A 21,973-nucleotide genomic window follows, 5' to 3' on the forward strand; every position below is an offset into this window, starting at 1 on the left:
TCTTTTTCCCCATCCTGCTGTTCCCATGGCCACACTTGTTCTTACCATCTTTAAGCTTCTATTATAGTTATGATTTAGGTTAGCTCCATAGGTTTTACCTTATGGCTTTTCACAACTAGACCATGTGGTATACTGTTACTATTTTTTCTCTGCATAACGTTTTTTCGGAGGGAGATTTTTCATTTGTTTTTTTGTACTTGTCACTAATTTCTCCCCAAACTCTCCTTCATTTGTGCCAACTAATCCTTTTATTTATTTATTTTTTTTTAAAGGTAATCTTTTTTATTTATTTATTTATTTTCCCCCCCAAAGCCCCAGTAGATAGCTGTACGTCATAGTTGCACATCCTTCTAGTTGCTGTATGTGGGACGCGGCCTCAGCATGGCCAGAGAAGCCGTGCGTCGGTGCGCACCCGGGATCTGAACCCGGGCCGCCAGCAGCAGAGCGCACATACTTAACCGCTAAGCCACGGGGCCGGCCCCCAACTAATCCTTTTAATATGTTCAGACTTATTAGATTAACTCATTCTTAGAGATGTCTTCTGTTTTGGTATGTCCCAGTTTGGATTGGTTTACTCTAGATTACACACTTCTTGGGTTGGTGTGTTCTTTCACTGTCATTTTGTGTGTGTTAATCCTCTGATTTCTTTGATTTATCACCTCTAAGTACCTTCTTGAGAAAGCCTGTGGGAGATAAATTTCTTGAGATCTTGCATGTTTCTTGTGACATTTAATTGAGAGGTGGGCTAGGTAGAGTTGCAGGTTGGGAAGAAGTTTTCCTTAGAATTATTTTAAAGGCATTGGCCCATTATTTTCTATTTTCTACATGTTGAGAAATGCAATGCTATTCTGATTCTTAATTTTTTTGTATGTGGCCATTCCCTCTCATTCCCACCCCAGACCTCTTAGGATCTTCTCTTTGTATGTAATGTTTTGAAATTTTCCTAATGATGTGTCTTGGAGTGGGTCATCCATTGTGCTGGGTACTTTAAACTTTTAAGTATAGAAAATCAAGATCTTCAGTTAAGGGAAATTTTCTTGAGTTATTTGTGGATTCCCTCAACTCCCTTTCTTTTTCTGAAAAATAAGTTATTTGGATGTTGGACTTCCTGGATTAGTCTTCCAATATTCTTATATTTACCCTTCTGTTTTCCATCTTTACTCTTCCTTCTGGGAGATTTCCTAAACTTTTTTTTCTAACATATCTATTTAATTTCCTTTTTTTCTGCTATCATATTTTTTAAATGTCCAAGAGGTTTTTTGTTTGAATATTCCTTTGTTTTGACATTTTTCCTATTAAAGGCCTTTTCAAATTCTTGGTTGTCTGCCCTTTTTGAAGAGTGGGACCCTAAAAAGTTGATTGTAAGGGCTCTTTGGGGTGGGGTGGGGCTTATTGAATGTGGGCTTCCCTCTCCTGTGATCTGAGTTGTTAGGAAGTCCGGATATTGGTATCTTTTGATCTTTTCTTTTATATAGATAAGATTCCCTGGAGAAGGCATGTATATCCTCTTAAGGATACAAGCCAAGCTGCCAGATTTCTGGGAGTAAAGTGGGGGGAAAAAGGCTTAGAGGTTCTACTTTCAGTGCATAAACTTAAACTTGATCCCTTTGTTTTCAACAGCCTTTAGCTATGCCTGATGCTGTCCAGTTCAGATACCACCTGTTACCCTCTCAAGTCTTGTGTCTGTTTCAGGGAGGGGCAGTTCTTTGGGTATACAGAGGACAGAGGGGATCCAGGGGTTTATTTGCTTCTTACATAGTCTTTCAACCTACCCTCTTTTTAGCCCCATGTTCACCTCCACATTCAGTTACCTGGTGTTGATAATTCTACTTGAGCCTTTGGGAGTTCTGGGATGCAAATCATGTTGCTTTTCTGCTTTCTCATTGCTGGCGTTAGGATTCATCTTTCATCTAAGTTACCTTTCATCTAAAGATTTTCCACTTTCCAAAAGGTTTTTTTTCATACTCTATTCTTGTGGGTTATTGCCTTTTAAAAATTTACTATTTTAAAATAGTAAATTTTACTATTTTGTTATTTTAATATTTACTATTAAAATTTACTATTTTAGTAAAGTTTCAGAAGAGAATAGAGGCTACTGTGTGCATTCGTTCATTCTCCCACATGCTATCTTGCAGTAGTATTCTGCCTGAATCCTGTATACTAATTTTTTTCAGGCTAAAATACCTTAATTCCATCCAGACACATAGGAACTGTACAGATCCTCCTCTCTCTTCATATTCTTTGTTTGCAGCACACAGTGCAGAAACTACAGAAAATGGAGTAAATGACCTCGAAAACTTTATTATATGAAGCCTGAACTGTGATGTCATGGTTAAAAACTTCTTGCGTAAGCATTTTGAAATGTTCTGGTCTTGTTTTTTTTGGCCCTGACTTTGCTACTTTAAGACACATGTATGCAATTTTGTGTAACATATTTTACACTTAACTCTATTACCGGTATCACAGGCAAGAGCAAGTTATGGCTCAACGTATGTGGCCCAGTTTTAAGAACTGGAGAATTGAATGGAGATGATCTTGCCTGCGTCTTGAGTTCCCAGTCTAGTTTACTGTCAAGGGGGTATACCTATTTCAGTTTTTCCACATTATTTTGCGCTCAAGCAAGTCCCCTTTCCCTGAATTTACTTTCCCATTTAAACTGGTTACTTTTAACATTGGCATTGTAAAATGAGGCGAAACGCCTTTTTGCTTCTACCTGCCTGTATCTTACACATTAAGAATGAAAAAGCGAGTAGAACTAAGCTATGCAGATGCTCCTACTTTACGAAGGTTGGGCTAAGGTCTTGTTTTGGAGCCAGTTCAGACATGATAAGATTGGTTATCCTGACATGACCTCAAACTACAAATAAATAGCTTTCTTCATCCGGGCGCGTTCCCACCCTCATTCCTCTGTGGCCAGTCTTTTTTGATGCTTCTGGCTCCCACCACAAAGTTCCTTTCACTCTTCAAAAGATCAATTACAACAGCAGCTCTTAGCTTCTCCGCTCTCGTTTTTTCTGTAGCGCACTTTAAAGTTACATACAGAGGCAACAGTCATTGCATGTGATCCTCACAATCCTGCCAGCAGCCGGGCGAGGTGCTCGGAGCTCCTGAGCTGGTCGGCGTAGGCACGTATCCCGCCCGCCCGCCAGGTCCAGAACAGAGGGGGCGCGAACGCGAGGACCGCGCCGCCCGCTGTGTCAAGGCACATCTCCGGAGGGGTTTCGGCTCCGCCCAGGAGCGTGAGGGCCGCCTGGCCGAGGTCCCACACCGGAGACCATTTCGCGTCTGGGCCCAGAGATCATGCGCACTGATGCGGAGGGCAGTTCTTAAATCTCTTCAGCCAGGACCTTGCCTCGACTCCAAAGTAACCCAAGGCCCGGCCTGCTTAAACTTGGGGGTAACCTCCCGGCGCCCGCCACCTGAAGCGGCCACTCTTACGGCAGCGGTCACGGGAACGCGCGCTTTCCTGCTTTACGGCAAGGGTGCGCACGTTTGCGACCGTGTGACGCGAGCAAGTTTTGGCGGGAAAAGCGCCGTATTTGGATTCCTGTGGTGGCAGGCAAAGGACGGCCTGGTGAGGAGGGGCGGTCGGTAGGGTGGGTAACCAGTTTGGAGAAGGAGTTCGGGGTCCACATTAGTTAGGAGGGGCACGGCGAGAGAATGTTACCGGGGACAGGCGAAGGGGATCGGAGAGACTCCCACGGAGGGCGGTTTCGGAGGGTGGAGGAGTACTGGGGGTCCCCATTGTAGAGGGACTGGAGAGACCAACTCTCTGCTGGCTGAGAACCCCAGGGGTTTGGGCCCCGGCCGTCTGTCTGCCACCCAGCCCTTCCGCTTCTTGGGGCAGTTTGGCCCCGCCCCGGCTCCTCCCGGCCTTTGGGACGGGGTGAGAGTGGGTATTGGGACTGAGCAAGTGGGGAGGAGGGGCTGCAGTGGTCGTAGTTATTATTTCCGCCCCCATGAGGCCGCATCCTCTTACTCTCCGACCCAAACCCCACCTCTTTCACCCTCTTCCCCAGTCATCCACCGTAAAGCATTTGTACCCCAGCTCGTCAACAGAACTATTAAATTTCTTCTGAGGCCTGAGGAAGGCGGAGTTGCAGCCTTCGGGTTGCGTGGGAATGCGGATTGTGATTAACACAACAAAATGCCAGAATTTAAAATACATACTTGCTTGTGGTTAAAAGACTTGGATAAAATGTGGATGAGGTGTAAGGGGAAACCAAGAGCTATTATTTATATCGAGGAATCATGGCAAGAGCCAGAGCTCAGTGGCTTTACAGATAATTGAGGCTGCTTCTCATCCCCATCATTTCTGGGTTTCTACCTTTTACAGCCGTGGTTCGTAGTGGAGTCATGGCAGTGCCCTTTGTGGAAGACTGGGACTTGGTGCAAACCCTGGGAGAAGGTGCCTATGGAGAGTGAGTTTGAGTCCGCTTACCCTGCCTTCACGCTTGTTTAGTTTTCTCTCTGTTGTCTTGTTTGAGTACATACATATTCATTGTTTTGGAGTTGTTTATTCTAATACAGTGGTGCCTTAGCGAACAGATCTTTGCATTTGAAATCCAAGACTTTTGGGAACTGAAGCTGCACAATCTTTTGTAAGAATTAATTTTTTTCTTGCTTTTTTCCAACAGTGTTTGTAAAGAGCTGGAAGAGACTTCTAAAGTCAGTTTCTCTTCCCACATATCCCTTCCTGGGGTTTAAGCATAGTGATTAAATGAGCAAATGAACAGACACTGGAGTCAGACTGGTTTCGAACCCTCACTCTGTCACATACTGGTCATTGTTTTGTTTTCTTGGGCAAGCTTCTTAATGCGGTTGTGTGCCTCTGTTTCCTCAGCTGTGAGATGGCAATAGTAGTACCTACCGCATAGATGCTTAGAACAGTTTACACAGGTGTATGTAGTGTCGGATTGATATATGTTAGGTAATGTTATTAAAATTAAATGAATAGTGTATGCATATATGTGATGTAGCATACAATTGCTGTTATCCCATTTTAATTTATTTTATCAAGCGTTTATTAAATGACTTTTGGATGTATAGCATAATGACTTCCTTGGGACATTAACTATCATACCTTACATGTCAGAAAGGAGTAGTATCTGTTGAGAACATGGCAGAAACTGTTTCCTTGGTTTCTCCTTTGTAGAGAAAGTAATAAAGGTAAAATAGTTGGATGAGTCATGTTTAATCTTTTGAAGTTTTAAAAGAAAGAATTCAAATGTCTTCCTTTTCCTTTTTAGAGTTCAACTTGCTGTGAATAGAAGAACTGAAGAAGCAGTTGCAGTGAAGATAGTAGACATGAAGCGTGCCATAGACTGTCCAGAAAATATTAAGAAAGAGATCTGTATCAATAAAATGTTAAATCATGAGAATGTAGTGAAATTCTATGGTCACAGGAGAGAAGGCAATATCCAGTATCTATTTCTGGAGTACTGCAGTGGGGGAGAACTTTTTGATAGAATAGGTATGGAAAAGATTTAAGATACTTATTCTACTAAACGAATTTCTAAATTTGTTTTTGAATCTTGGGTCTGCTATTTGATCATTTTCCAATTGCTTATGCAATAATGAAATTGGAGTAAATTTTCTTGTTTTTGCAACTTATGTTAACACATGAAAGCATATATAGAGTCATCAAAGAAAACTTTTTTTCCCAAGTTGTATATGTGATTTTGGTTGAGATTGCTGTTTTGTAGAGTTTAAGAATGATAAACTAATCTCATGGTGAAGTATTATAATTGCAATCTATTGTTTGCCTAGACAGTTTTTTTCTTTGTAGACATTCTAGTTACATGAAATCATTGCATACATTTACAGATCCAAAATAATAGCATGTTGTTATATTTCTTCTTTATTTATTTAGATGAAATAATTGAGAATGTTCTAGGATTGCTTTATATATATTAAGTAATGTCTGTGTTTGCCACCTAAATATTCTATGTAGATTCAAAGGCTTTATATTACAGAACACTGAGAAATACATAAATTATATTCTGTGAATCTAAATTGATTATTTAAAGCTGTTGTATTAACAGTTAAAAACTGATTATTAGAATCTCCAATATGTATCTCAGGAGAGAGTTGAGTGTAGAAAAAATCAAGAGTTAATGAGGGAGGCTGGCCCCGTGGCTTGGCAGTTAAGTGTGTGCGCTCCGCTGCTGGCGGCCCAGGTTCGGATCCTGGGCGCGCACTGATGCGCCACTTCTCTGGCCATGCTGGGGCCGCGTCCCACATGCAGCAGCTAGAGGGATGTGCAGCTATGACATACAACTATCTACTGGGACTTTGGGGGAAAAAAATAATAAAAAATAAAATAAAAAATAAAACGTTTAAAAAAAAGTTAATGAGGGAGATCAAAGTACAAAAAGATAACTGACAATAGAACATTTCTTAATAAAACTGTATTTCCTGAAGGATCTTCACAGACATTCACAGCTTTGTAGTAGTGAGAGAGTATATGAAATTTAAATCTTTTGTTAATTATTTAGTGAAATTAGCTTAGATTTGCCCAGGCTTACACTTTGGCAATTACATTTCAGGGGTAGGAGAAATATTGTTATAGCATTTAGAAGAAATTAGAGGAGAATTTGAAGGATACCATATAGATCATGGTTAGTGTAAGATGAGCAGGGGCTTTCAAGGTATGGCTTGCATTCTTGATTTGGATAATAGTTTTTTGTCTCTGTAATTTTCCTGTGATGTTAATTTATTTTTGCCACGAACAGATGGGAAAATGTGAGCTATTAAGTACTATATGAGTTGGTGAACTCCAGAGTCTTTAACTGTTAGCATAAGATTCTGTTGCTACAGTACAATCACAAATGTCTAACCTTAGCATTAGGAGACTTTGTGGTTGATGCCTGATTATATTTACCTGGTAAACTAACTTTCATAATTAATTCCTATAGAGCCAGACATAGGCATGCCTGAACAAGATGCTCAGAGGTTCTTCCATCAACTCATGGCAGGGGTGGTAGGTACAGTTGTCTCTTTTCCTTTTGCTTAAAATTAGTGTGACTGAAGTAAGTTACTGAACTTTGGTATGCTTCCCTCTTAGGTTTATTTGCATGGTATTGGAATAACTCACAGGGATATTAAGCCAGAAAATCTCCTATTGGATGAAAGGGGTAAGTTGAGCATTTTGTCACTGCCACCTAAGTTATTTTAATATAGCTGTACAACGCAGGATCAAGGCTTTTGTGTTATTGAAATTTCAGGGCAAAAAATCCAAAGAAAAGTCTAGGAAATTTGAGAGACTCAGTATATTTAGACTTTATGAGTCTTTCATGATATAGTTGTGGATGAAACAGAAATCTGACCTAGATGCAAGGGTAGCTCACTATATGAATAACTATATGAATAGTCTTAAACAACTCTAATAAATTAATAAAGGGAAGTTTCTATTGGAATACCCTGGACCTTAGCTTTGTGCCCCTGTTTGTTCTTTTTAATCTATGATTTGGATGAAAAGAGTTTAGATATATTTTATGGATGCCATAAAAACTGAGAGGGATGGCTAGTGAAAGTGTTAGCTTATAGAATCAGAATCAAAAAAGATGACAGAGGGCCGGCCCCGTGGCTTAATGGTTAAGTGCGCGCGCTCCGCTGCTGGTGGCCCAGGTTCGGATCCCGGGCACGCACTGACGCACCGCTTCTCCGGCCATGCTGAGGCCGCGTCCCACATACAGCAACTAGAAGGATGTGCAGCTATGACATACAACTATCTACTGGGGCTTTGGGGGGAAAAAAAAGAGAGATGACAGAAATGTCAGCTGCAAGAGGCAGTGACTTTTGTCTGTTTTGTTTAATGCTTTATTTAATGCATTAGAATAGAGCCTGGCAAATAGGCTTTCAAGAATATTTATTGAATGAATGAGTTTAGCAGACCAGAGAGATGGGTCAGATTTAACAAGTTGTTCCCCAACAGAGAAAAATCTAAAGTCCAGTATTTGGATGGAAAAAGATAACCAAGTAAGTATAGTTGAGTGGCATATCTTTGGCAGCAAAGCAGGTTAAAAAAGACTTAGCTGGCAGCAAACTTCATATTAGTTCCCAGTGTAATTTGGTCATTAGGAAACTTAAGTTGATGTTATTGAGAATGAGGAAGATGGCAGTCCAACACTTCTTCAGTGAGGCCACACCGGAAATAATGGGTGTCCTGGGACAATAGTGTAAAAGGCACGTAGACCACTGAAGTACTTTTATAGGAGACTGACTGGAATGATGAAAGGGCCACAAACTATGTAAAATAAGGAATAACTGAAGGAACTCAGGGGAAACTTGCTACCTGTTGAATACAGTTCTTCAGAATATGTGGGTGAAAACTATGTGGAAGGTAGTACAGGGATGACCCCCATTAATGGATCTGTCCAGAAACTTAATAGGTTGCTTTAGAATATAGTGAGTTTATAACATGAGAGTCAAACACTGGATTATTAATCATCAGGGATATGGTAAGGGGAATTTAAACGTTGCTTGGCTAGTTGGACCAAAGTACTTTTAAGATTTTGTCCAACCCTGAGGTTTAGTGTTTCTGGCAGTATTGTTCACCATGACAGGTAACTGTACTTTCTTATCAGCCTCCTAACCTCTTCCTGAACTCTATAATTCACCTTCATACGAGGGGATAAATTAAGAGAAGCCACTTTATTTACTAAAAAATGGAGATGTGAGTATGTAATAATATCTGGAATATGAGAACTTTGTTCCCAAACTTAAAGTATTGATTTTTTTCTCTTCATAAAGATAAAAGATAATCATGAAGTAAGAGCAAAAGTATAAAGAAGAAAGTAAAAAATCACCAGAAGCTCACCAATCAGTTATAATCACTGTTAATGTTTTGATGAATATCTTTTAGATACCCTTTTATTAACCCATCTACTAACCTAGCTACCTAAGATCCTCCCTTGGTTGTTTAACCTACTGTAAGTTGGCCTTTCATAAGGCATGTAGCAAAATTTTAGATATTCAGAAAATTTGTGTGGGAAAAAAGGAACTGTAGAATGGTCTGTTGATGAATCCTGAGAAATGAGAGCACAGCTGGGAAAATTTCTTTTGCTTCCATTTTTCATTCTATTTCCATTACTTTTTGAATGTTAATAGCCTTGATGGTATTACAGTTAGTTCTTCCCCTTCCTCATCTACAAATTAAGTCCTTTTTTGATTAAATACAGGTTTCAAGCTACATAAAACCCTCTGGAAAAGGATTGAATGTATCTCTAAATATGAGAGGTGGTATACCATAGTATTAAGAGCTTAAGCTTTAGAGTCCTTTGAACCTAGGTTTAATGTAGGCCACCTTGTAATAGGTGTGTGGCCTTGGGGTAAATTGCTTAACTTCTCTCTGCCTCACTTTCTTCATCTATAAAATGGGCAGAGTAAGAGAATCTACTTGGGTTGTGAGATATGATATATCTCTTCTTTATCCTCACAACCCAAGTGGAGATATGTGTAAAACGTAATGTAAGTTAGATCATAGAATATATGCTTTTTTCTTATGTGCATATGGACTTTACTTTTTACCCTTTTTCTTTTTTTTGGTGAGGAAGATTAGCCCTGAGCTAACATCTGTGCCCATCTTCCTCTATTTTATGTGGGACGCCTGCCACAGTGTGATTTGATGAATGGTGCATAGGTCTGCGCCGGGGATCTGAACCGGCAAACCCCTACGACTGAAGCAGAGCATGCAAACTTAACCACTATGCCACTGGGCCAGCCCCTACTTTTTACCCTTTTACATTGTATTTGTATAGCATAAAAACCTTTACTTTTATTTAAAACTTAAAAAAAATTCAGGACCACAAAAATTTATATAAAATGTATAATACATAATATAATAAATTAAAATATAATAAACACCTGTGTACCCACCTGGTTTAAAAAATAAAACATTATGCATATATACAGCAGTGGTGTTTATAACAGCAAAAAACTGGAAACAACTCAAATGTCTATCAACAATAGAACAGATAAATTATGAAATGGATGATTTATAGCTACAAGTAATGACATGGATGAATTTTAGGAATATAATGATATAGAGCAAAAAAAGTTGCAGAAGAATTCATACAAGTATGAATCTATTTTTATGAAGGTCAAAAATATGTAAAATATATTGTTTAGAGATACAAACATGGAAAAAAACTCCAAAAAAAAGAAAGGCCATCCTGCCAGCTGGGTTTGTTTGCTTCTGAGAAAGTTGTGCCTAGTATATTGTTGATGTTTCCTTTCTGCCCTCTGCACAATCTGATGAAAGGCTCAGCTCTGCTTTCAGCCTAAGTCTGGAATGCCCTTTTCCAGAAGGCGGTATCTTTCTTTAACGTGGTCCATATTGTTTTGTGTGTTGATGGTATTTCTCTTAAGTTGATAGAAGCAATGAGGCCTTTTTCTAGTTATAGCTACATGATGATGTCTTTTATTTGTTGTTTTTTAAAATTTCTTTTTGGTCATTTTAAGGTAGAGAAGTTCTATGAACCTTAAGTAACAACAGGGATTTTCCAATAAAACTTAATTCCTTTAGGTATATCTATATACAAAACATTTTTATCCGGTGCTCTTCTTTTTTCCTTTGGTTTAGATAACCTCAAAATCTCTGACTTTGGCTTGGCGACAGTGTTTCGGCATAATAATCGTGAACGTTTATTGAACAAGATGTGTGGTACTTTACCTTATGTTGCTCCAGAACTTCTAAAGAGGAAAGAATTTCATGCAGAACCGGTTGATGTTTGGTCCTGTGGAATAGTACTTACTGCGATGTTGGCTGGAGGTAACAGCTGTTTAATCATGATAAAACTCCTGTCTTATGGAAAGCCAAATGTGTTAGACCAAAATGAATGAAATAAACCAAGGGAATCCATATTTATGTGATAGTAACTTATTTATAACTAAGTTGGAACTTTTAACCCCAAAAGTTTTTAAAAATCAGGTATGTATAGCTGATAAATGAGGTAACACAATAGCTATCTCTTTTAAGATTCATGTGAATACTTTTGGAAAGAGTAGGGCAGGAAGTGATTCATCCATCTTTGAAGTGCCTCTGAAATTTTTGTGAGTTGCATTTTTGGTTTGAAAACCATATTGAATTAATTTTGAGGAAACTTTTAATGGATTTGTATAATTGATTATTTTCCCTTAAAATCTTTACTGTATAATGATGCGAGCACTCAGATAACTGGGACTTATTTCTTTCTTAGAATTGCCATGGGACCAGCCCAGTGACAGTTGTCAAGAATATTCTGATTGGAAAGAAAAAAAAACATACCTCAACCCTTGGAAAAAAATCGATTCTGTTCCTCTAGGTAACTGGGTTATCTTGATTGAAAGTACTGATTTCTTGGATAATGAAGCCTACTGCCTTTTGAATTTTTTTCTTACATTTTTTTTTCTTTTTAATTTTTAAATAATCATGTAAATAATCCATGATCCTTGTAGATAAATTAGAACATAATAAATAAAAATTTTTAAAAAACCAACCCTATAATCCCAGCATTCAGAAATAGCTTCTTTTAATATTTTGATAAGTGCTTCTAGACATTGTTGTAAAAATATTTAATATATGTTTGTTATATATGTATATTAGTTATAAGTATGTGTGTTTTGACAAAAGATGAGATCACATTACACATGCTATTTTGTAACCTGTTTTTTTATGTTAATGCTTTGTGGACATTTTTCAATAACTATAATTGCAGGTCTACATCATTGTTTTTAAAGGCTATGATAGTATTCTGCTGTGTGGATATGCCTTACTATACTCATCCCGTTCACTTTTTTAGAGATTTAGACTTTTTCTGATTTTTCACTGTTATGAAAGAGATAATGATGATCATCCATGTAATGCACATACCTTTAAATTGTTTAATTAAAAAAATCCCCAGAAGTGGAACTACAGGGTCAAGGATGTATATAGTTTTTAATTATTGTGGTTTACTTTGCCATATTGCTTTCCAGAAAGTTTGTACCATTTCATCACCATCTCATTGGTTTATATTTTTAAAAAAATAGTTGACTAATTTTCTAATAGGCCTTTAAAAAATACATTCACTGTTTTTTATTTTTATTTTAAATTTAGTGCCAATGAGGTTGTATATCCATTATATATTTATTGGCTTTTTGTCTGTTTTTGTGGATTGTCTATTTTGCTCATTTTTGACAGGGAGGTTTTATTACTGTATGAATTTTTTTTTTTAAACATTAATGTCATTAGATCTTCACATTTGTTAGAAATATTTTTCACGATTTATGTACTTTTATTTTGTTTATGCTATTTTGACATGCAAAAGTTTTATATTTTTATTTATTCAAATCTATTATCTTGTCCTTTGTGGTTTCTCACTATATGGTCATGTTTGGAAAGGTCTTTTCTATCCCTAATATTAGAAAAAAATTCCCTATGTTTTCATGGCTCCATTTTTTCATTTAAATCTTTGGTCCATTAGAAAATGACTTTGGTAGTGGGAGATGTATGAATTTTTTGTCAAGATAATTAAGATACTTTAGGATGATGGTTGCTTATATGACTGTCTCTTACAAAGTTTTTGGAAAGTAGAGGCTGGCCTGGTGGTGTAGTGGTTAAGTTTACACACTCCACTTTGGCAGCCCAGGCTTCAAGCGTTTGGATCCTGGGCGCGGACCTACACACTGCTCATCAAGCCATGCTGTGGCGGCATCCCACATACAAAATAGAGGAAGATTGGCACGGATGTTAGCTCAGGGCCAATCTTCCTCACCAAAAGAAAAAGTTTTTGGAAAGTAGATTGTCCTTATAAAACTGTGTGAATGAGGATTTAACATGACATATTGGACCAATGAAGTTGGGTACTGAAAATGGATAAGGGGGTTTTTGTATTTTTTTGTTAATGTTATCACATGAGGGGAAGCATTTCCACCTGGCTCTTATTCTTCTTAGTTGCAGACAACTGAGAATCAGATCTGGGAAGAATATTCTAAGATATAGACAGTAGCAAAGAAAAACTGCATGAAATTAAAGCAATACTTCAGTAGCTTTATTTTTCTCTTCCCTAGAAATAATATTCGGTTGTAAGGAGACCAATAGAGAATGTGTTCCATACCACAGGCTATAGGCTTTTCTAATGTGCATGACTCTTTTGTAAATGTTGTCTTAATGTTTTGTTTTCAGCTCTACTGCATAAAATCCTAGTTGAGAATCCGTCAGTAAGGATTACCATCCCTGACATCAAAAAAGATAGATGGTACAACAAACCACTCAAGAAAGGTAATATCCTTAAAATACAAGTATTTTTTTTGCTTTTTCTTTTTCTTTATTGTGAAATTTTTGTTGTACATTATTGTTTGTTAGTCACCATATAAATGCATCCCTTCACCCCTTTTGCCCACCTCCTCACCCCACTAGGCCTGGTAACCACCAAACAGTTCTCTCTGTCTGTGTGTTGGTTTATCTTCCACTTATGAGTGAAATCATGTGGTGTTTGTCTTTCTCTTTCTGGCTTATTTCGCTTAACATAATACCCTCCAGGTCCATCCATGTTATTGCAAATGGGATGATTTTGTCTTTTTTTATGGCTGAGTAGTATTCCATTCTATATATATACCACAGCTTCTTTATCCACTTATCAGTTGAGGGACACTTGGGTTGCTTCCACATCTTGGCTATAGTGAATAATGCTATGATGAACATAGGGGTGCAAAAGCCTCTTTGGATTGTTGATTTCAGGTTTGTTGGGTAGATACCCAGTAGTGGGATAGCTGGATGATAAGGTATTTCTATTTTTAATTTTTTGAGAAATTTCCATACTGTTTTCCGTAGAGGCTGTGCCAGTTTGCACTCCCACCAGCAGTGAATTAGGGTTCCCGTTTCTCCACAGCCTCTCCACCGTTTGTTGTTTTTTGTCTTGGTGATTATATTCATCCTAACAGGCGTAAGATGATATCTTAGTGTGGTTTTGATTTGCATTTCCCTGATGATTAGTGACGTTGAGCATCTTTTCATATACCTATTGGTCATCTGTATATCTTCTTTGGAGAAGTGTCTGTTTATTTCCTCTGCCCATTTTTTGATCAAGTTGTTTGTTTTTTAATTGTTCAGTTGTGTGAGTTCTTTATATATTATGGAGATTAATCCCTTGTCAGATATATGGTTTGCAAGTATTTTTTCCCAACCGGTGGGTTGCCTATTCATTTTGATCCTGGTTTCGTTTGCCTAAAAAACAAGTGTATTTTTCTGTGAAAGAAAAGGTACTTGCAAAGTCAGTATCACAAGTCAACAGTACAAGATAGCTGTGGTCTCTGTCCTCATGGAGCTTATAATGACTAGTAGGAAAAACAAACATAAAAATAATTTTACATTTATTAATAATTATAAAGTGGAAAGTCAGGGTACTATAGCTAAGTGTTCGACCAAGTCTTAAGTGACGGAGAAAACTTGTCTTCCTGAGGAAATCATATTAAATCTAAGGTTTGAAGATTAAAGAGGAGCTAGCCAGATGAGTGCTAGCAAGATGAGTAGCAGATTCTGAACAGAGGAAGCAGCATTTGGAATGTCTTGGGGTTTAGAAAGTGGTGCATTTGAGGAATTTGAAAGAAGGCCACTATGGCATGGACTGTGTCTAGCTTGTTCATTGTATCACTAGTGGTTAGCACAGTATATGGTGCATTGTAGGCACTCAGTAGATGTTTGTTGAGTAAAGGAGTGAAGAGAGAAGGGAGAGATGTTTGAGATGAGGCCAGAGAGGTAGGTAGTGATCAAGTAGTGGAGGAGGACCTTGTAAGCCATGTCAAGGATTTTGGGCTTTAGCTCAAGGGCATTGGGGAAACCTTTGAGAGCTTTTAAGCAAGGAAATGACATGATCATATATTTGGTTTTAAAAGATCTTTCTGGCTACTTTTTTTAAAAGTTGTTTTTGATCCTAGACATGAGAAGGTGGTAGCTTGGACTAGGTTGGTGACAGTGGGATTGGAAAGAAGAGAGATATTCCAAAGAAATTTAAGAACTAGAATTGATAGTTGATAGGACTGATGATTGTTTATATGTAGAAAATGAAGGAGAATGAGGAATCAATGATGACTCCTTTCTGGTTTGAACAACTGTGTAAATGGTGATACCATTTACTGGGATGTAACTCAGGAGGAAAAACAGATTTGGGGGAAAATTTTATTTGATTTTGGGCATGTTGAATTTGAGAAGTTAAGTAAAACTGTCTAGTAGGTATTTGTGTGTATGTGTGTGTGAGGCTTGAGATGTCAATTCAGGTGTTTTCTGCAGATAGATGGTAATGTAAACTATGATGGTAGACGAAATTGAGTGTATGAAATTTTAAGGAATGCCAACATTTAAGTGGTAGGTGGGGGCCAGGGAAACAGAAAAGTAGCCAGAGAGGTGGGAGGAACGTCAGAGAATGTGGAGTAATTGAGGCTAAGAGAAGAAAATGCATGACAGTGGCAGATACTGTTAAGTGAATTAATAACATGAAGCCTCAAAATTTGTCCAGTGGATTCCGTGATATGGCAGTTATTCATGATCTTGGCAGGAACAGTTTTGGTGGAGAGCTGGGAGTAAATTCTAGAGTATAGTGATTGTAGTCTAAAAGAGAGGTGAAGAAGCAGAGTATAGGTAGCTCATTCAAGAAGTTTGGCTGTGAGTGGGAGGAGAGGACAGCGGGAGAATGAGGAATTTTTAACTCTTCTCTGAATGTTTCTTTTACCTTTCACCTCGTTCTAATTGAAATTCAACTCACCCCTGAGGACACTGCTTCCTCTCAAGTGGTAGATGTTTTCTCTCCCACACCTTTGTACCCTTTGATCTGGGAGTGGGTGGGGCATTCTTCTTGTTCTTGTCACTTTCCTTTTTTCCCACATTCCTCTCCCTTCCATTTTGAATCTCATATTTATCAGACTCAACCACCCACTGTTCCCTCCTTGTTATAATCAACTTCTGAACCCCAAATTAAAATTCCTGCTGCATTGTCGCTCTCTCCAGCACGACTCTTGATATAATTTTTGTCATGGTTCTTGGTGATTTAAATATTTATTTGGATGATCTTTCCAGTATCCTGACCTCACATTTCCTTGACCTTCTCTTCTCTAGTGATCTTCTCTTCAAGCATTCTACTCTGACCACCAGCATATTTTTTTTCTGGCTTCCTCTCTCTAGTACCCTGACTCCAACAATTCTTTGACCCTACCTGGACTTGCAGTCCATTAATTCTACTACCTTTTCACTGTCTCTTATCTGCCCCTTCCTAGGTCCTGAGTTCCATCCTGCTTTAAATCCCAAGGTCAGTCATTATAATGACTTCTTTACATTCACCTTCAACTTCCTTGCCGCATTCCCTTTTCATCATACTCACTGGGAAAAACCTAACTCAAATTTAATCCAGTTTTCTACCTACTCTACAGTTATACTTGCACAGCTAATTGCAGCTGGAGAAAAATTCACAACAATATTCACTTTAAATTCGGGATCATTGATCTCAAGTGGTCCCTTAATTGTGCGAGGCAGTCATAATGCATTTCACCACTTTTTTCACAATCTCAAAATCACATTTTTATACGTTTTCTTTTCAGCTTCTAATACCTCCTTCCTCATCCTCACTCTCAGTTGGTTATAGTACTTCCTATTTCACTGGGAAATAGAAGCCATCACAAGGGAACTTCCACAAGCTCCCACATCATCTCCACCCACCTAACCAACTGCCTCTATGCTCATATACTCTGCTTTCTCCCCTGTTGCTATGGATAAATTGCTCCAGATATACCAGCTCTTTCTCTTGTGCGCTAGACTCAGTTCTCTTTTGCCTATTCAGGGTCATTGTCTAGCAGTTCTTCTCTGTTTCTCCTGCATAATTAATTTATCCCTCTCTACAGGGTATTTCTCATCAGCACACCAGCATGCCACTTCTCCCATCTTACTGCCTGATACATAGCAGGCTCAATAAAATATTTGAATGAGTAGATTAATAAATAAAAAGTTTGGCTAAACTTAAGCATATTTAAATGATTTCAGGACAGATCCAGTTGAGAGGAAGAGGCTGAAAGTCTGAGAGAGGGAATAAAAGAGCGTGAAGATCCCTGAGGAGAAAGGAGGGTATGGGTTCAATACAAGTAGAGGGATGAACGTTTGATGGGAGATGGAAGGGAAGAGAGGATGGGTAGGAATGCAAGTAAATTAGCAGATTTGGTAGTGGCAAGTGAAGGAGTTAGGAAATTTTCTTTACTTGTGAACAAAACCCAATTTGTGAAATGGGAGATGGTATCATATGGTAAGTAATGAGGTGCTGGAAGATGGTCTTGGAAATTTGACAAAAGTGTAGAAGTTTTAAAACAATTATTGCAGAAGGAGGGAGAGGAAACTGACTAGAGAAACATAGGACTGACTTTCAGTGTTGAGGATACAGCTGAGGGTAGTAACCATGAACTTATGGTGGCATCATTTTCTATATAATGATTATCCTTGGTAAAGATTTTCCCAGGGAGCGTAGAATGTTGGATAGTGCAAATTGATAATGTTTATTGCTATTATCCTAAATTATTTTTTATTTTAAAAAGTTTTGATCCTTTAGCTGGGTCTCTCTGTCTTCATGGAATATTGTTCTGATACCGTAAATGGTACCACTAAAATTAAGGCCTTAACATGATACCCCACACTTGGAATACAGTTACCGGTCAGAATTTGTGAAATGTGTAATTTGACGAGTGAATGCTAGTAAGTTCATAATGACCACATTTCTTGTAAAATCATGTAGGAAGAGCCACTATTTGTCGTATAAATATCTTGTGTTAAATAAATGGATTTAGATGTGGTTTTACTTCTTCAACTTGCCAGTTGAGTTAATTAAAAAATTTCTGCATAGAAGACTTAAAAGCATTTGTGTTACTGTTTTCTTTTTTAGGGGCGAAGAGGCCCCGAGTTACTTCAGGTGGTGTATCAGAGTCTCCTAGTGGATTCTCTAAGCACATTCAATCCAATTTGGACTTCTCTCCAGTAAACAGTGCTTCAAGGTAAGATTAATTAATAAAGATCAAGTAGGTTTTTTTTTTTTTCACTTTCACATGTGTTTATTTGCATCACAAGTAGTTGTTGAATGAAAAATAATAATGTATATATTTTTTCTTAATAATGAATATAATTTTTATCAGTGTGAGAATGGTAATGTGATATAAGAATGGCCTGACAGATATTATTTAAAGGTATATTTTTCCTCATATCTTAATGCCTCAGTGAAGAAAATGTGAAGTACTCCAGTTCCCAGCCAGAGCCGCGGACGGGTCTTTCCTTATGGGACACCAGCCCTTCATACATCGATAAACTGGTACAAGGGATCAGTTTTTCCCAGCCCACATGTCCTGATCATATGCTTCTGAATAGTCAGTTACTTGGTACTCCAGGATCCTCACAGGTAAGGGGTTCAGTTTTTCAAGTAAATATGGAAGCCCTTTATTTTTTATTGTCTTTAGGTCTTTAAATCTTAGAAATATAGTATTAACACTTCAATTTGTACAGATTTTTTTGACAAGGAGGAGAGAATTAAAGGAGACCGTCATCTGTAAGAATCTTAAGTCACAGAAAATAATTTTCAGACTAAATAGCTATGATATGACTGCTTTTGGTGGTATCAGATTTATCAGCTCTTCTCTGTTTGACACGTAGAACCCTTGGCAGCGCTTGGTCAAAAGAATGACACGATTTTTTACCAAATTGGATGCAGACAAATCTTATCAATGCCTGAAAGAGACTTGTGAGAAACTGGGCTATCAATGGAAGAAGAGTTGTATGAATCAGGTATATTTCACTGATTTTCATTATATTTTTGCCTGAAGAAAAATTTAAATATTTGTGTAAAAAACTATCATTATCAGTATATTTTAAAAGTATAAAGTAATTGGTTTAATTTGAAAAAGAAACAATTGAAGTTGAAGGAATTTAAGTAAAATGTTTTTTTACCTTAAGAAATAATATTTCTTAAAAGACTTCTCTAAGGTTATTAAAAATATTAAGAGATTTATGTCATTATTTTCTTAAAAACTATATATACTTAAATTGTAACAGTAACAATTGATTTCTTTCTATGAAAGATGAATACATTAACAATCTCACACTTCCGTCTCCCCTGCTCCCACCTACCAGTTTTTGTTGTTTATGTTATTATAGCATATTTATAACATTGACATTCTAATCTGACTTTAGGCATTTCAGAAATGTTACTATCATGAAAAACAAATAGAGGGGAATATTCTCTATTAAAAGAGACACGGGGCCTGCTTGGTGGCGCAAGCGGTTATGTGCATGTGCTCCACTGCGGCGGCCCGGGGGGTTCACCGGTTCGGATCCCAGGCACGTGCCGATGCACCACTTGGCAGTCCATGTTATGGCCACGTTCCATATAAAGTGGAGGAAGATGGGCACAGATGTTAGCTCAGGGCCAATCTTCCTCAGCAAAAAAAGAGGAGGATTGGCAGATGTTAGCGCAGGGCTGATCTTCCTCACAAAAAAAAAAAATAAAAGAGACTAAAGAGAACTGATAAATAATGCAATGCATGATCTTTCACTAGATCATGGATTTAAAGAAAAAAAACTATAAAGCACGTTATTGGAATAATTGGGGAAATGTGAATATGGGTTTTATATTAGATAATGTTTTTGTATCAGTGTCAGATTTCTTGGGTGTAGTCATAATATTGTGGTTTTGTAGGGGAATGTCTTTATTTGTAGGAGAAACATGTTGAAGTGAAGTGATGCCATCTGTAACTTAGTTTAAAAACTAAAAAACATGGGGCTGGCTGGTAGTACAAGTGGTTAAGTGTGCACGCTCTGCTTTGGTGGCCTGGGTGCACACCGATGCACCGCTTGTCAAGCCATGCTGTGGCAGCGTCCCATATAAAGTAGAGGAAGATTGGCACGGATAATTAGCCCAGGGCCAATCTTCCTCAGCAAAAATAAATAAATAAATAAAGGATTGGCATTGGGTGTTAGCTCAGGGCTGATCTTCCTCACATGCAAAAAAAACCAACAAACTGAAAAACAATCAACCATGTAAAAGAAGATAAGTAAACATATACTTATCTAGTTTGATAAGGCCAATGAGGGTATATGGTTGTTTGTTGTACCATTCTTTCAGTTTTTCTGTAGATTTGTGAGCTTTCAAAATTAAAAGTTAGGGGGAAATGTTTGTGTGGAAATCTGAGGCCAGCATGATTTTCCTCTCATTTGTATAGATAATTTACCTTTTTTTTTTAGGTAGATTTATTGACATAAAATTCATATAACATAAAAATCATTAATTTAACCATTTTAAAATGTTTAATTCAGTGGTTTTTAGTATATTCACAAGATTGTGCAACTATCACCATTTAATTCTGGAACATTCCATTGCCCCAGAAATAAACTTCATACCAATTAGCAGTCACTCCTTATTCCTCCTTCCCTTCATTCCCTGACAACCACTAATTTACTTTCTGTCTCTATGGACTGCCTATTCTGGACATTTCATGTGAATGGAATCATATAATATATGGCTCTTTGTGTCTGTCTTCTTTTACTTAGTGTAATGTTTTCAAGGTTAATCCATGTTACAGCATTTATCAGTACTTTTATTCCTTTTTATAGGTGAATAATATTCCATTGTATGGATAGACTACATTTTGTTTATCCACTTATCTGTTGATGGACATTTGAGGTGTTTCTATGGTTTGGCTGTTATGAAGAATGCTGCAATTAATATTCTTTTACAAGTTTTTGTTTGAACATGTGTTTTTGTTTGTCAAGGCTGTTGTAAGAAAATACCACAGACTAGGCGGCTTACCCGACCGAAATTTATTTTCTCGGAGTTCTAGAGACTGAAGTCCAAGATCAAGGTGCCAGCAGGATTGGTTCCTCTGAGGCCTCTCTCCTTGGCTTGCTTATGGCCACCCTCTTGCTGCCTTCTCATAGGGTCTTTCCTCTGTATGCACACATCCCTCGTATCTGTTTCTCTCTGTATCCTAATTTCCTTTTCTTACAAAGACACCAGTCAGATTGGATTAGGACCCACCTAATGGTCTCATTTTAACTTAATTACCTCTTTAAAGGTCCTGTCTCCAAATACAGTCACATTATGAGGTACCGGGGGTTAGGGCTTCAACATACAAATTTTGAGGGGACACAGTTCAGCCCATAACAATATGTTTTCAATTTCTTAGGTATATACCTGTGAATGGAATTGCTAGGTCATATGGTAACTCAATGTTTAACTTTTTGAGGGGCTGCCAAGTGGCTTTTCAAAGCAGCTGCACCATTTTACATTCCCACCAGCAATGTATAAGAGTTCCAGTTTCTCCACATCCTTGCCAACACTTCTTATTTTCTGCTTTTTTGATTATAGCTGTCTTTGTAAAGTTTTATCTCATTGTGCTTTTGGTTTGCATTTCCCTAATGATTAATGATGTTGACATTTTCTCATATGCTTATTGGCTGTTTATATATCTTCCTTAGAGAAATATCCATTCAAATCCTTTGTCCATATTTTAACCAGGTTGTTTCTCTTTTTACTGTTGAGCTCTTTATATATTCTGTACTCTAGACCCTTGTTAGATGTCTTATTTGTAAATATTTCCTCCCATCCTGTGAGAGAAAATTCTCCTATTTTCACTTTTTTGTTAGTGTCCTTTGACCCACAAAAATTTTTAATTTTGATGAATTTCAGTTTATCTATTTTTTCTTTTGTTGCTTATGCTTTTGATGTCAAATTTAAGAAAATAATGCTTGATCCAAGATCATGAAGATTTAACCTTTGTTTCCTTCTAATAGTTTTATAGAATTAGCTCTTACATTTAGGTCTTTCATCCATTTTGAGTTAATTTTTGTGTGTGATGTGAGGTAGGGGTCCAAATTCTATCTTTTACATGTGGATATCCAGTTTTTCCAGTACTATTTGTTGAAAAGACTATTTTTTCTCTATTGGGTGATCTTGGCACTCTGTTGAAAATAAATTGGCCATAGATGTATGGGTTT

The 21,973-nt window shown here is 37.6% G+C and overlaps 1 protein-coding gene across 1 annotated transcript in view; it reads left to right on the top strand.

Moving 5' to 3' along the window:
- The first annotated feature begins 3,271 nt into the window (after nt 1-3,271).
- Nucleotides 3,272-21,973, top strand: part of CHEK1 (checkpoint kinase 1) — a 28,247-nt gene continuing 9,545 nt past the window's right edge. The window contains exons 1-11 of the mRNA XM_004438433.3: nt 3,272-3,574; nt 4,337-4,421; nt 5,250-5,473; nt 6,918-6,982; nt 7,067-7,136; nt 10,586-10,774; nt 11,202-11,306; nt 13,148-13,243; nt 17,877-17,985; nt 18,206-18,383; nt 18,635-18,766. Coding sequence (XP_004438490.1) covers nt 4,357-4,421; nt 5,250-5,473; nt 6,918-6,982; nt 7,067-7,136; nt 10,586-10,774; nt 11,202-11,306; nt 13,148-13,243; nt 17,877-17,985; nt 18,206-18,383; nt 18,635-18,766 — 1,233 coding nt within the window. The 5' untranslated portion in view covers nt 3,272-3,574; nt 4,337-4,356. The remainder of the gene's footprint in view (nt 3,575-4,336; nt 4,422-5,249; nt 5,474-6,917; nt 6,983-7,066; nt 7,137-10,585; nt 10,775-11,201; nt 11,307-13,147; nt 13,244-17,876; nt 17,986-18,205; nt 18,384-18,634; nt 18,767-21,973) is intronic.

The sequence above is a fragment of the Ceratotherium simum genome, chromosome 7 (assembly GCF_057802395.1).
Source record: "Ceratotherium simum simum isolate JZ-2026a chromosome 7, ASM5780239v1, whole genome shotgun sequence".
In the NCBI taxonomy this organism is placed as follows: domain Eukaryota; kingdom Metazoa; phylum Chordata; class Mammalia; order Perissodactyla; family Rhinocerotidae; genus Ceratotherium; species Ceratotherium simum.